At 47.8% G+C, this 15,000-nt stretch overlaps 3 protein-coding genes across 4 annotated transcripts in view; 1 reads left to right on the top strand and 2 right to left on the bottom strand.

The window, feature by feature from the left end:
* LOC131342766 (NCK-interacting protein with SH3 domain-like) overlaps positions 1-8,307 on the bottom strand; it is a 12,846-nt gene extending 4,539 nt beyond the window's left edge. Inside the window, exons 1-8 of the mRNA XM_058373977.1 lie at positions 7,948-8,307; positions 6,826-6,938; positions 6,198-6,405; positions 6,050-6,125; positions 5,100-5,776; positions 4,786-4,956; positions 4,610-4,696; positions 4,388-4,526 (exon numbers count right to left, since the gene is read on the bottom strand). Coding sequence (XP_058229960.1) covers positions 4,388-4,526; positions 4,610-4,696; positions 4,786-4,956; positions 5,100-5,776; positions 6,050-6,125; positions 6,198-6,405; positions 6,826-6,938; positions 7,948-8,118 — 1,642 coding nt within the window. The 5' untranslated portion in view covers positions 8,119-8,307. The remainder of the gene's footprint in view (positions 1-4,387; positions 4,527-4,609; positions 4,697-4,785; positions 4,957-5,099; positions 5,777-6,049; positions 6,126-6,197; positions 6,406-6,825; positions 6,939-7,947) is intronic.
* Positions 8,308-8,660: 353 nt separating this feature from the next.
* Positions 8,661-10,174, top strand: ndufaf3 (NADH:ubiquinone oxidoreductase complex assembly factor). The gene is made up of 5 exons (XM_058373691.1): positions 8,661-8,821; positions 9,136-9,331; positions 9,411-9,477; positions 9,560-9,660; positions 10,018-10,174. The coding sequence occupies exons 1-5, from the start codon at positions 8,733-8,735 to the stop codon at positions 10,117-10,119; spliced, it is 555 nt and encodes a 184-aa protein (XP_058229674.1). The 5' UTR covers positions 8,661-8,732; the 3' UTR covers positions 10,120-10,174.
* Positions 10,175-10,790: 616 nt separating this feature from the next.
* The window catches only part of zgc:112334 (uncharacterized protein LOC619199 homolog), a 6,946-nt gene continuing 2,736 nt past the window's right edge, over positions 10,791-15,000 (bottom strand). The window contains exons 6-12 of one of the 2 annotated variants that reach the window (XM_058373646.1): positions 14,709-14,907; positions 14,239-14,370; positions 13,369-13,468; positions 13,104-13,275; positions 11,451-11,595; positions 11,188-11,242; positions 10,791-11,022 (exon numbers count right to left, since the gene is read on the bottom strand). In XM_058373646.1, coding sequence (XP_058229629.1) covers positions 10,879-11,022; positions 11,188-11,242; positions 11,451-11,595; positions 13,104-13,275; positions 13,369-13,468; positions 14,239-14,370; positions 14,709-14,907 — 947 coding nt within the window. In that variant the 3' untranslated portion in view covers positions 10,791-10,878. The remainder of the gene's footprint in view (positions 11,023-11,187; positions 11,243-11,450; positions 11,596-13,103; positions 13,276-13,368; positions 13,469-14,238; positions 14,371-14,708; positions 14,908-15,000) is intronic. The other variant, XM_058373647.1, reaches the window with a different exon arrangement.

The following is a 15,000-nucleotide window of genomic DNA, read 5'->3' as shown; positions in this document are numbered from 1 at the left end:
CTCTCTCTCTCTCTCTCACCACCCCTCTGTCACTCTTCCTCTCTCTCTCTCTCACCACCCCTCTGTCACTCTTCCTCTCTCTCTCTCTCTCTCTCACCACCCCTCTGTCACTCTTCCTCTCTCTCTCTCTCTCTCTCTCTCACCACCCCTCTGTCACTCTTCCTCTCTCTCTCTCTCTCTCTCACCACCCCTCTGTCACTCTTCCTCTCTCTCTCTCTCTCTCTCTCACCACCCCTCTGTCACTCTTCCTCTCTCTCTCTCTCACCACCCCTCTGTCACTCTTCCTCTCTCTCTCTCTCTCTCTCTCACCACCCCTCTCTCACTCTTCCTCTCTCTCTCTCTCTCTCTCTCACCACCCTCTCACTCTTCTCTCTCTCTCTCTCTCTCTCACCCCCACTCTCTCTCTCTCTCTCTCTCTCTCTCTCTCTCTCTCTCTCACCCCCACTCTCTCTCTCTCTCTCTCTCTCTCTCTCTCTCACCCCCCCTCTGACACTCTTCCTCTCTCTCTCTCTCTCACCACTCCTCTGTCACTCTTCCTCTCTCTCTCTCTCTCTCTCTCACCACCCCTCTGTCACTCTTCCTCTCTCTCTCTCTCACCACCCCTCTGTCACTCTTCCTCTCTCTCTCTCTCACTCACCCCCCCTCTGTCACTCTTCCTCTCTCTCTCTGCCTCTCACCTCCCCACTGTCATTCTTCTTCTCTCCCTCTCTCTCTCACCACCCCTCTGTCACTCTTCCTCTCTCTCTCTCTTCCTCTCTCTCTCTCTCACCACCCCTCTGTCACTCTTCCTCTCTCTCTCTCTCTCTCTCTCTCACCACCCCCTCTGTCACTCTCTTCTCTCTCTCTCTCACCACCCCTCTGTCACTCTTCCTCTCTCTCTCTCTCACCACCACTCCCTCTGTCACTCTTCCTCTCTCTCTCTCACCACCCCTCTGTCACTCTTCCTCTCTCTCTCTCTCTCTCACCACCCCTCTGTCACTCTTCCTCTCTCTCTCTCTCTCTCTCTCTCTCACCACCCCTCTGTCACTCTTCCTCTCTCTCTCTCTCTCTCGCCCCCCCCCTGTCCCTCTTCCTCTCTCTCTCTCTCTCACCACCCCTCTGTCACTCTTCTCTCTCTCTCTCTCTCACCACCCCTCTGTCACTCTTCTCTCTCTCTCTCTCTCTCTCACCACCCCTCTGTCACTCTTCCTCTCTCTCTCTCGCTCTCTCACCCCTCTGTCACTCTTCCTCTCTCTCTCTCTCTCACCACCCCTCTGTCACTCTTCCTCTCTCTCTCTCACCACCCCCTCTGTCACTCTTCCTCTCTCTCTCACCACCCTCTGTCACTCTTTCCTCTCTCTCTCTCTCTCTCACCACCCTCTGTCACTCTTCCTCTCTCTCTCTCTCACCACCCCTCTGTCACTCTTCCTCTCTCTCTCTCTCTCTCACCACCCTCTGTCACTCTTCCTCTCTCTCTCTCTCTCACTCTCTCCTCTGTCACTCTTCTCTCTCTCTCTCTCTCTCTCACCACCCCTCTCTGTCACTCTTCTCTCTCTCTCTCACCACCACTCTCTCTCTCCTCTTCTCTCTCTCTCTCTCACCACCCTCTGTCACTCTTCCTCTCTCTCTCTCTCTCACCACCCTCTGTCACTCTTCCTCTCTCTCTCTCTCACCACCCTCTGTCATCTCTCTCTCTCTCTCTCACCACCCCCTCTGTCACTCTTCTCTCTCTCTCTCTCTCTCTCACCACCCCTCTGTCACTCTTCTCCTCTCTCTCTCTCACCACCCTCTGTCACTCTTCCTCTCTCTCTCTCTCTCTCCCACACCACCCCTCTGTCACTCTTCCTCTCTCTCTCTCTCTCACCACCCCTCTGTCACTCTTCCTCTCTCTCTCTCTCACCACCCCTCTCTCACTCTTCCTCTCTCTCTCTCTCTCTCTCACCACCCCTCTGTCACTCTTCCTCTCTCTCTCTCTCTCTCTCTCTCTCACCACCCCTCTGTCACTCTCCCTCTCTCTCTCTCTCTCACCACCCCCTCTGTCACTCTTTCCTCTCTCTCTCTCTCACCACTCTCTCTCTCTCTCTCTTCCTCTCTCTCTCTCAACACCCCTCTGTTACCCTCCCTCTCTCTCTCTCACCACCCCTCTGTCACTCTCTCTCTCTCTCTCTCTCTCACCACCCCTCTGTCACTCTTCCTCTCTCTCTCTCTCTCTCTCTCACCACCCCTCTGTCACTCTTCCTCTCTCTCTCTCTTCCTCTCTCTCTCTCTCTCTCTCACCACCCCTCTGTCACTCTTCCTCTCTCTCTCTCTCTCACCACCCCTCTGTCACTCTTCCTCTCTCTCTCTCTCTCTCTCACCCTCTCTCTCTCCTCTCTCACTCTTCCTCTCTCTCTTTCACCCCCCACTCTCTGTCACTCTTCCTCTCTCTCTCTCTCACCACCCCCTCTGTCACTCATCCTCTCCCTCTCCCTCTCTCACCACCCCTCTGTCACTCTTCCTCTCTCTCTCTCTCTCTCTCTCTCTCTCACCACCCCTCTGTCACTCTTCCTCTCTCTCTCTCTCTCTCTCTCTCACCACCCCTCTGTCACTCTTCCTCTCTCTCTCTCTCCCCACCCCTCTGTCACTCTTCCTCTCTCTCTCTCTCACCCCCCCTCTCTCACTCCTCCTCTCTCTCTCTCTCTCTCTCACTCTCTCACCACCCCTCTGTCACTCTTCCTCTCTCTCTCTCTCTCACCACCCCTCTGTCACTCTTCCTCTCTCTCTCTCTCACCACCCCTCTGTCACTCTTCCTCTCTCTCTCTCTCTCACCACCCCTCTGTCACTCTTCCTCTCTCTCTCTCTCTCTCACCACCCCTCTGTCACTCTTCCTCTCTCTCTCTCTCTCTCACCACCCCTCTGTCACTCTTCCTCTCTCTCTCTCTCACCACCCCTCTGTCACTCTTCCTCTCTCTCTCTCACCACCCCTCTGTCACTCTTCCTCTCTCTCTCTCTCTCACCACCCCTCTGTCACTCTTCTCTCCTCTCTCTCTCTCTCTCTCACCACCCCTCTGTCACTCTTTCCTCTCTCTCTCTCTCTCTCACCACCCTCTGTCACTCTTCCTCTCTCTCTCTCTCTCTCACCACCCCTCTGTCACTCTTCCTCTCTCTCTCTCTCTCTCTCACCACCCCCTCTGTCACTCTTCTCTCTCTCTCTCTCTCTCACCTCACCCCTCTGTCACTCTTCCTCTCTCTCTCTCACCACCCCTCTGTCACTCTTCCTCTCTCTCTCTCACCACCCCTCTGTCACTCTTCCTCTCTCTCTCTCTCACCACCCCTCTGTCACTCTTCCTCTCTCTCTCACCACCCCTCTGTCACTCTTCCTCTCTCTCTCTCTCACCACCCCTCTGTCACTCTCTTCTCTCTCTCTCTCTCTCACCACCCCCTCTGTCACTCTTCCTCTCTCTCTCTCTCTCTCTCACCACCCCTCTGTCACTCTTCCTCTCTCTCTCTCACCACCCCTCTGTCACTCTTCCTCTCTCTCTCTCTCACCACCCCTCTGTCACTCTTCCTCTCTCTCTCTCACCACCCCTCTGTCACTCTTCCTCTCTCTCACCACCCCTCTGTCACTCTTCCTCTCTCTCTCTCTCACCACCCCTCTGTCACTCTTCCTCTCTCTCTCTCACCACCCCTCTGTCACTCTTCCTCTCTCTCTCTCTCACCACCCCTCTCTCACTCTTCCTCTCTCTCTCTCTCTCTCTCTCACCACCCCTCTCTCACCACCCTCTCTCTCACTCTTCCTCTCTCTTTTCACCCCCCCACTCTCTCTCTGACTCTCTCTCTCTCTCTCTCTCTCTCACCACCCCTCTGTCACTCTTCCTCTCTCTCTCTCACCACCCCTGTCACTCTTCCTCTCTCTCTCTCTCTCTCTCTCTCTCTCACCACCCCTCTGTCACTCTTCCTCTCTCTCTCTCTCTCTCTCACCACCCCTCTGTCACTCTTCCTCTCTCTCTCTCTCACCACCCCTCTGTCACTCTTCCTCTCTCTCTCTCACCACCCCTCTGTCACTCTTCCTCTCTCTCTCTCTCTCACCACCCCTCTCTCACTCTTCCTCTCTCTCTCTCTCTCACCCCCCCACACTCTCTCTCACCACCCCTCTCTCACTCTTCCTCTCTCTTTTTCACCCCCCCCACTCTCTCTCTGACTCTTCCTCTCTCTCTCACCACCCCTCTGTCACTCTTCCTCTCTCTCTCTCACCACCCCTCTGTCACTCTTCCTCTCTCTCTCTCTCTCTCTCTCTCACCACCCCTCTGTCACTCTTCCTCTCTCTCTCTCTCTCTCACCACCCCTCTGTCACTCTTCCTCTCTCTCTCTCTCACCACCCCTCTGTCACTCTTCCTGATGATATGTGTGTGTGTGTGTGTGTTCTCACCATGTGTGTTGCTCTGAAGGTCTCGTGCGAGCTCCATGGGAAGGATGGAGTTGAGCAGTGTGGAGATGAGCGAGGCGTCCAGACCACACATTGCACCAAACACCTTCAACAGCAGCAGCCGCAGAGAGACACGATGTTCCTGCATAATGGCACACACAACACTCTATTTAACACAGGCATGTGTGTGTGTGTGTGGCTTTGAGAAACAACGTGTTTCCTCACCATCTGATAATAAGAGACAAGAGACAGTACAGGCTCAGACTCATTGGCCCGGCACATCCTCTTACACACCTCTGGATCTGCATCTGTCTAAACACACACACACATAGAGGATATGAAACCTAGCTACAAAGAACTGAAACCAAAGTTAATTATAGTGTGTGTGTGTGTGTATTCACCAGTATCTGCAGTAGCTCCTCCAGGTAGCATGCGATCAGCTCATGGTCCTCGTACAGAGCCCAGCTGCGCTGCTGCGAGTCGTCACGGTGACGAGCTAAATCACTGAAGATCACCTCCAACCTCTGTTCATCGTGACACACCTGTCCCCGTGGCAAGGCCACACTCAGGTCCTAAAATGATAACCAATCATTTTATATCTTTAGCAGGACCTCTAAATATATAACTAAAGATGCAGGTGACTGTGTGTGTAAACACGTTAAATAAACACGTTAAATAAACTCTGTATTCAGTCACGTAGCTGCTGTTTGCTAACCTTGCTCTCTACCAAAGAGAGCAACACCTGCTCCAGTTCGGCCGCCGCCCCCGGGATGGTCGCCTGGAGATGGCCAACGACCACGCCCACAGCGACACGTGACATCTCATAACTAAGGCCTGTGTTCTTTCTAACAAGCTCAATCAGCTCGGCCCCTGTCGTCATGGGAACCAAGGACAAACATGTGGGGCTGTCAGTACCAGTGGGGCTGAAAGATACAGGGGGCGGGGCTGAGGGCCACTCGGCTTCTGACTGGTCCGAAATGTAAGGCTCAGATGTGATTGGCTGAGGCTGGGGTTGAGGGGCCGGACCTTTGTTGGAAAAAGAGGAGGATTCAGGTGGAGGAGGAGGTGGAGTCTTTTCAGAGTGGGACAGCTCAGGTGGAGGGGGAGGAGGCATGGTCTTTTTAAAGTGGGAGAGGTCATGCTGTGGAAGGGGCGGGGTCTTCTGGGTTTGAGAGATGTCAGGAGGAGGAGGGGGCGGGGCTTTTGTTCGGCTCGGCACAGGAGGTGGAGTGCTAGATGCACTGGGAAGGCTGTCATCAGAGAGTAGAATGGAGTGGGTGGAGCTGGACTGGGAGGAGGTGGAGCTTATAGTCGGAGAACTAGATACAGGGGTGGTCTGTCCAGGGGTGAGGGTGGAGCCAGAGGAGATCACTCTGACTGGAACCTCAGGACCTGTAATAACAATAACAAACTCATATTTGACAAAAATGTTATAAACAACTTATTCACATTCATGATATGCAATAGAGTTCAGTTACAAAAATAATTTCTCAATGTTTTATAAATCAAATTTGAAATTTAATTAATTAATATGTACTTTGACATATAAATATGACCTTTTATCCACTTGTTAACTCACACTTCAGGACATTAAAAATCCTTAAACTGTGTGAATTATGAATAAATATGATAATAAAGTCACATTTGGGGGTGTGGCTTACACACCTAGGCGTCGGTTTTCCTTCCGTTTCTCTGGAGGGGGTGGAGTTATGGGAGCAGCTCGACGAGGCTGAGGAGGAACCTGAAGGAAGACCAGCAAAGAGTATTAATGAGTGTGTGTGTGTGTGTGTGTGTGTGTGTACTTCATCTGTACCTGATAAAGTCCTGTTACATTCACATTCTCTGTGTTATCTGTGATTGACTCGCTGGCCTGGCAGCTGTAAGCCCGGCTCAGGCCATTGGGTGTTTGGTGGGTGGAGCTCAGAGACATCTCACTGCTGGAGGAAGGAATTCCTGTTTTGTGATTGGATGGTGTTGGACTCCGGCGAGACAGTGTCTCCTTCCTGTGGTGGATCAGCTTCCTGTGAGAGGGCGGGAGAAAGAAATTACCCCCAACACACACTTTCAGGACTCCATACTACAGAACAGTGTGTCTGTTGATGTGAGACACAGTTCATGACAACAATCACAACAACAAGGCAAACTTTAAAAGAGAAGCGGACAGAAAATATCCATGCTGCTGCACATAGACAAACATTCATCCCAGAAGAGCAGGCTTATTTTACAGGTCGCCATTGCAACATGACAGACAGGAAGGTTTCAGCCCTGAGTTGCCCTTGAGTGAACATCGAGATAAAATCGTCCAGACAAACAAAGGGGACACAGGCGGCTGTGACGTACTGCATGTCTAGCTAACTAGCTAGCTATCAGAGAGCATATGTCGAGTGTAACCCCAGGAAGCGTGAACACACTGCTCTGTCATCATAGAAACCAGGACTCACTGCAGCACATCTCTCTGCTCCAGGTTGTACTTCCCTCCGTTTTTCATGGCCACGTTGTGGATCCCCTCAATGGCTCTGTCTATCGACTGCAAAACCTCATCATGCTCCGGAGCCTGAGAGAGAGAGAGACAGAGACAGAGAGAAAGAGAGACAGGAACAGCGAGAGAGAGAGACAGAGAAAGTGACAGAGTGAGAGAGAGAGAGAGAGAGAGAGAGAAAGCGACAGAGCGAGAGCGACAGAGCGAGAGACAGAGAGAGAGGTGTTTTCAGTTTTGTCATTGAAAAAGCTCATAAGAATCTTGACTATTCTGCATGTAGCAGTAATGCTGTAAAGTATTTTCACTATAAGATAAATCAAGATAAATAGCATATCTCTCACAGGGCTGTGTGTGTGTGTGAGAGAGAGATTGTCTTATATCATTTTTATGCCTGTTATTGTTATCAGAATGATGCCATGCTGTAATTCATGTTTCTGTCACCTTTAACAAACTGTCCACCATCTGTCATCAGTTTCAGCACACACACACACACACACACACACACACATTCACACTCACTCACTCACACACTCTCAGAGCATCTATATAATACACATACATTAATTAGGTGCAGTACATCACCACTGTATTTCTGTGCACTGATAAAGCTGAGCGTTTTCAGCCATAATGATAAAACATTTTATCATTCTTGACATTCGGTTAAATTATTCATCTTTCTGATGTTATAGTTGTGAATAACTCTACCCAGAGAACAGATGTCTGTAAATTATTGAATTAGACTGAATGAGAGTGGACGCACAGAGCAGAAGAGCAGAAGGCCATCTGGCGCATTCTGCCTAACTTCCTGATTTATTGCGCGAGAGGGGCGTGGTCATTACTTAAACAACCAATCAGAATGCAGAATAATGCGGCGGTCACGCGCATCAGCGATTTTTAAGTCAGACATCTGAGAGATAAATGAAATTGGTTTTATTCTTTAATTTTAGGCTCGGTGTATTGTATGTACAAACAACAACAACAACAAGATCCTGAACATTGCATATTAATACACTTAAACAGAACGTGACCTGTGTTTCATTAAACGGGTCAGTTTTCGTGTGTGTGTGTGTGTGTGTGTGTGTACCTGGATTTTCTCCAGGTAGGAGGCCGGGATGTAGCCAGTTTCCCCGGAGCTGCAGCGGGATCCCAGCCACCAGTGCTGGTTGCTCCTCTCCAGGATGAGGAAACTCTCTCCGGCCGAGAACGGCATCGAGTTCGCCTCCTTCGACTTGAAGGCGTATAGAGACCGATACATGGCGCTTCTTACTTCAGTTTTAAAATAACTCTAAATTAAATGCAATGTATTGTAGTACTTTTATTTCCACTCAACTAATCCCACATGACAAAGTAAATCAGATTATATCACTCCCGGAGCGAGAATCGCCTCACCAGCGGCTCCGAGACGCCTGTAAACACCGCAAGGGGCGCGCACGCAGCGTCCTGCGTACGCAGCCACGCCCACTTGCGAGATGGAGGGGTGCGCGCACGCAGCGATACGCTTTAATAAAATGAAAAAATGGACGTTTTTAAAAAAATAAAAATAAAATAAAATTAGCTATACAATGGAAATGTTTTTTTACTTTTAGTTTTTATAGTTCATATATATATATATATATATATATATATATATATAATTAGCTGTTAGATCCACTTATTATATAGAAGACGGTAGAAAATATAGATAGAAAATGTGTGTGTGAGAGTATCTGATATTTAATACTGGTGTTAATAAAACAATTTAAGCGAACTTGTTTTTTTTGCTCCGCGAATACTCGCCGGATGTTGTCGCCGGAAGTTTGGAGTGTGCAACGCGGTAATGTGTCCCCCGTGAGTCCCCGTGCTGCCCGGTGAGTGTGAGGTCTGTCCGCGATGGCGGCGCCGGTGTGTGTGAGATTATTTCTCCAGGGATCTCACTGCGGCTTTCGGTTATGTTCGACAAGACTCCGGAGATTCACGAGGTATTACAGAATTTAATCACTGCAACTCTGTGTGTGTGTGTGTGTAAGACTTTTATTTTTGATGACCTCTGTCCATAATCTCCTGTTAAGTCATCTTCAGTTAACATTTGCTCAGGTTTTGCAGACTGCATCATCAGAATCATGTATTATAAAGTATTTATTAAATATGTATGTTTATAGAAATAAATGTAAAACAGGCTTAACTTATATTGTTTGGTTTCATGCAGAGGGAAATTATTATTTCAAATTTCTAATGAAAATCTGCTCCACTTTGATTAAATCTGATTTATCGCCACACATTCGTACCCCTGCAGCCCGATTCTGACCCGCGGTCACAGGCTCGGCCCGACGGATGATGAGATGTACCAGCGTACCACGGTGACGGTGATGCAGAAGGAGCCAGGCGGTGGTCCCATCATCTATAGCTACAGCTCACGAGGCTTCAACATCGACGGGAACAAAGTGATTGGACCGTGTGCCGTGGTTCCTCCGGCGATTCTACAGTGGAATGTGAGCAGCAGCTGTGCAGTAGTGTGTGTTTTATAGGAAATGTAGGACGTGTCCTGATGTGAGTGTGTTCTTCTGGCAGGTGGGTAGTCATGAAGATATAACAGTGGAGAGTTTGGCTCTGTTCTACCTGCTAGAGCCGCGCATAGGTACCAGAACCAGAACCCCGTCCAAATGAACCCAGTCTTTCTCTGCATGTTCTTCTCCTAAACTCTGTGTGTTTGTGTGTAGAGGTGTTGGTTCTGGGTACAGGAGCCCGTACAGAGCGTTTGGACCCCAACGTTCTCTCTTTTATCAGGAAGAAAGGCATCGCAGTGGAGGTGCAGGACACGGTGAGGACACTTTCTCTCATTATTATTAGTTCATCCATCGGTCCAGTTTTTATTTATTTTATTACTTATTTATTTACTTTATTAGTCTTCTCAAAAACTGTGTCCTGTCGCAGAAGGTCACTTCATTTATCAGTTCTCAGCTGCCACTACTTCCAAACAGCCAGAGGAAACATTTTACATTCTTCTCAAAAATATGGTGGAAAAATATTCAGGATTGAAAATAGGTTATATTAATGCAGTCCAGGACTTCCTCTTCTTCTTTCTCTTCTTCCTCCTCCTCCTCTACTTCTTCTTCCTCCTCCTCTTCTTCGTCATCCTATTCTTTCTCCTCTTCTTCTTCTTCCTCTTCTGTTGTAGCCGAATGCCTGTGCCACCTTCAACTTCCTGACAAGCGAGAGACGAATCGCAGCAGCCGCTTTGATCCCACCCCCTTCACCATCTGCAGTGACATCAGAATGAAGTGTGTGTGTGTATAATACTGTAATACTGTGTACAATAAATGTGTTTTTGAATAGCTGTGTATCAGAACCCTGTGTTTTTATTTGCCATAAAATGATTCATTTGTCTTTAAATTCAGCCAGAAGATTAAAGATGTATAAAATGAGAGAAAATGTTTATATAACGGTGCAATAATCTGTCTGTCTGTCTGTCCATCCGTGACAGTCACCCCAATGCCCAGTTCTCTATTTATTTTGGTTTTGTCACAAGTGAAAAACATTCTTCATTGATCCTCAAAAACTGCGATCATCATGTCATCCCACTGCTGTTTGTTTGTATGTGTGTATGCGTGCGTGCGTGTGTGTGGGTGTATGTGTGTATGCGTGTGTGTGTGTGTGTGTGTGTGTGTATCCCAGTCAGTGGTTGCTATTATCCTTTATTAACCTCTTTCTCTGTGGCCAGTCTCTCATCTCATCTCATCTCTCTGTCTCACATGGCTTTGTCCTTCTCAGAACTCTGAGCTAATCTCTCACTGGGATGATGAGAGGCTTTAATCAGAATGAGTTACTGATTAATATTAATAATAATAATAATAATTATAATAATAATAATAATAGCATGCGTGTGTCTGAGTCTGAATCACAGTTTATTTTATTTTATTTTATTTTATTTACAGTATTTAAACACTTCTCTTCACTCGTCTTCACACCGGCGGTAAAAGTGTGACCTTGATCATAACAACAGTTTTAAAAAGTGTGTGTGTGTGTGTGTGCTGCAGTTTTAATCGTCCGTGTCGACCTCGCACTCTCTGCGAAAATCTTCGAAGCTGAACTCTGTCCCTGTCATGCGCCTGAAAAGGTCCTTAATGTTCTCACACTCCATGTCATAGTGTGTGGTGGCGTCGTAGGAGTGCGACACGAAAACCTGAGCCCAGAAACACACACACACAATAAAAATAAGATGATAATAATAAGAATAATGATGTTGATGATAATAATAATAATTTAATTCCAGTTATTGCTGATTATATATGTTAAATAATGGACTTCTTGACTGGACAGTGACTTTGATTGACAGCGATTAGGTTACCTGACTCCGCCTCCCATCATCTGTGGGCACCATGACGTTGCTGATGGAGACAAACCTGCAGGATGATTAGATATCTTTATTTACTCTCAATATATTAAACCTCACAGAATAGGAACATTTACATAATTAAAAGTTAATGAAGCTGCAGTGTGTTACAGTGTTTATAGACAAAACCTCATCTGTTTATGACCTCGTTTAGATTAGTCACATTAGCTAGTGTATGTAATAAAATGTTTAAACTCATGTGTATGTGATTGGTTTACTTCTCCATGATGGGTTCGAGCAGCGCCAGTCCCGGCTGCACCTCCTTCTCCGGGTTACTCGTCTCCACGCTCGTGCTCACTACAGCAATGTACTTCCCTTCAGGAGCCACGTTATGAGTGAAGGAGATCAAACACACGTAGATATCTGTACAGAGAGGCACAAGCGGTGTCAGGATGTCTCACACACTCTCACACACACTAATGCACACACTCTCACAGACATTCACACACTCTCACACACACTAATGCACACACTCTCACAGACATTCACACACTCTCACACACACTAATGCACACACTCTCACAGACATTCACACACTCTCACACACACACACACTCACACACACATTCACACACTCTCTCTCACACACTCACACACATTCACACACACACACACACTAATGCACACACTCTCACAGACATTCACACACTCTCTCTCACACACTCTCACACACATTCACACACACTCACGCACACACACACTAATGCACACACTCTCACAGACATTCACACACTCACACACACACACACACACACTCTCACACACACACACATTCACACACTCTCTCTCACACACTCTCACACACATTCACACACATTCACACACACTCACGCACACACACACTAATGCACACACTCTCACAGACATTCACACACTCTCACACACACACACACACTCTCTCTCACACACTCACACACATTCACACACACTCACGCACACACACACTAATGCACACACTCTCACAGACATTCACACACTCTCACACACACACACACACACACACTCTCACACACTCACACACACATTCACACACTCTCTCTCACACACTCACACACATTCACACACACTCACGCACACACACACTAATGCACACACTCTCACAGACATTCACACACTCTCACGCACACACACACACACTCACACACTCATTCACACACTCTCTCTCACACACTCACACACATTCACACACACTCACGCACACACACACACTAATGCACACACTCTCACACACACACACACACTCTCACACACTCACACACACATTCACACACTCTCTCTCACACACTCACACACATTCACACACACTCACGCACACACACTAATGCACACACTCTCAGACATTCACACACTCTCTCACACACACACACTCTCACAGACATTCACACACTCTCACACACACACATTCACACACTCTCTCTCACACACACTCGCACTCTCACACACTCTCACACACACACACATTCACACACTCTCTCTCACACACACTCGCACTCACACACACACACTCTCTCTCACACACACTCGCACTCTCACACACTCTCACACACTCTCACACACACACACACACACACTCTCACACACACTCGCACTCTCACACACTCTCACACACACACAGAAACAGAAACAAGTGGTGATAAATTAACTTCACCTGCATTTACACAAGCTCTGCCTACTTACCACTCATTTAGACTTAATTTGCATATTCCATGCCCCCAATACACCCTAATCTGCATCTGATTTGTATAAATCACACAACAGCCAATAAAAATATGAGGAAAGAAATGACGATCAATGAGAAATTGAGGATACAAATATATCATAGCATTAAAGGCGCTTTTGCTCAGGGTTTGCAATAAAATAACCTTTCCTACCGGATTTCCTGTGCACCTGCGTCTGAGGTATGATGATCTGGCATGAGTTTGCATCGTGAGTGTTTTTGATTGGATGGTTCAGCAGGCAGATGACCCTGATAACCCGCCCCACTTTCTTCACCCGGTTAGGGACGTAGCTGGGATCACACAGGAGCTGCTTACATCGGAAAAGCTGGAACATCAGCCGCATAAACAGTTTCTTTATTAAGACGTCTCTATGAACAGTTTTACTTTAAATGAGAATCTCAAAGCCTTTTGTCCTCACCTCTCCCTGAGATTTCACACCTGCCACTTTTCCATTCTCCATGACGATGTCATCAACATGGCGGTTCAGCATGTATGTTCCTCCATGCTGAGCACTCAGCCTGTTACACACACACACACACACAAAATATATTTCTCAAAGAGAAAGAGAGCTTGATGTCCATGTTTTAGCAAAGGAGGTGTGGCTTCAGTTTCTGTCAGTCACAGTGACAATAAAGGAGGCGTGACTTCAGTTTCTGTCAGTCACAGTGACTGTAAAGGAGGCGTGGCTTCAGTTTCTGTCAGTCAGTGACTGTAAAGGAGGCGTGGCTTCAGTTTCTGTCATTCACAGTGACAATAAAGGAGGCGTGACTTCAGTTTCTGTCAGTCAGTGACTGTAAAGGAGGCGTGGCTTCAGTTTCTGTCATTCACAGTGACAATAAAGGAGGCGTGACTTCAGTTTCTGTCAGTCAGTGACTGTAAAGGAGGCGTGGCTTCAGTTTCTGTCATTCACAGTGACAATAAAGGAGGCGTGACTTCAGTTTCTGTCAGTCAGTGACTGTAAAGGAGGCGTGGCTTCAGTTTCTGTCATTCACAGTGACAATAAAGGAGGCGTGACTTCAGTTTCTGTCAGTCAGTGACTGTAAAGGAGGCGTGGCTTCAGTTTCTGTCATTCACAGTGACAATAAAGGAGGCGTGACTTCAGTTTCTGTCAGTCACAGTGACTGTAAAGGAGGCGTGGCTTCAGTTTCTGTCAGTCACAGTGACAGTAAAGGAGGCGTGGCTTCAGTTTCTGTCAGTCACAGTGACAGTAAAGGAGGCGTGGCTTCAGTTTCTGTCAGTCACAGTGACAGTAAAGGAGGCGTGGCCTCCTGAAGTCCTTTGCTTGTACCTGGCAAAGCCCTGCAGCAGCTCCCCGAGTCCATACAGCGGATACAGGTAAGGACTGTGATCGTACCGAGCCACAGACTCCGAGTACATCCGTATCCGCTTAATGGTCTGCAGACACGGCTGGTCCAGATAACTACACACACACACACACACACACACACACACACATACACACATACACACACACACACATTGGGCACACAGTTACCATGTTGCCATTTTTATGTCTTGATCTGTGGGTGTGTGTGTGAGTAAGTTAGTACGTGAATGTATGTGTGCGTGTGTGTGTGTGTGTGGGTGCGTGCGTGCGTGTATGTGTGTATATGTGAGTGTGTGTATATGTGAGTGTTTGTATATGTGAGTGTGTGTGCATAAATGAGTATGTGAATGTATGTGTGCATGAGTTTGAATGTGTGTGTGCGCGTGTGTGTGTGTGTGCGTGTGTGAGTGTGTGTCAGTGTGTGTACTAACTCATCAGTGCTGTACAGAGCCAGTGCGTGTCCAACGAACTCCACTACGTCCAGTCCCAAATCAAAATGGCGGAAGACATCCCTCATGGTGGTCCGGTGTGGGTCCATGTCCTGGTGAGTGCGGGGGTCGTGTTCCTCAAAGCTCAGGATGAAGAGAAGAAGCTTCCGGAATCTCCTCTTATCAAACATCCCCATCAGATCTGTCCAAGAAAACAAGCAGCATGAATTTTACACCATTTATTAAAATCATCTGTTCTTCCGGACTAGAGTTTCTAGAAGGATGTAGAATTCCC

This window comes from Hemibagrus wyckioides, linkage group LG21 (assembly GCF_019097595.1).
Source record: "Hemibagrus wyckioides isolate EC202008001 linkage group LG21, SWU_Hwy_1.0, whole genome shotgun sequence".
In the NCBI taxonomy this organism is placed as follows: Eukaryota; Metazoa; Chordata; class Actinopteri; order Siluriformes; family Bagridae; genus Hemibagrus; species Hemibagrus wyckioides.
This window is presented reverse-complemented; position numbering and strand designations above follow the sequence as displayed.

Bases quoted from the DNA above. Each gene is read 5' to 3' on its own strand.
- ndufaf3 (XM_058373691.1), top strand. From the start codon at position 8,733: ATGGCGGCGCCGGTGTGTGTGAGATTATTTCTCCAGGGATCTCACTGC. The intron at 9,332-9,410 runs GTGAGCAGCAGC...TTCTTCTGGCAG, and splicing joins CGGCGATTCTACAGTGGAAT to GTGGGTAGTCATGAAGATAT. The intron at 9,661-10,017 runs GTGAGGACACTT...CTTCTGTTGTAG, and splicing joins CAGTGGAGGTGCAGGACACG to CCGAATGCCTGTGCCACCTT.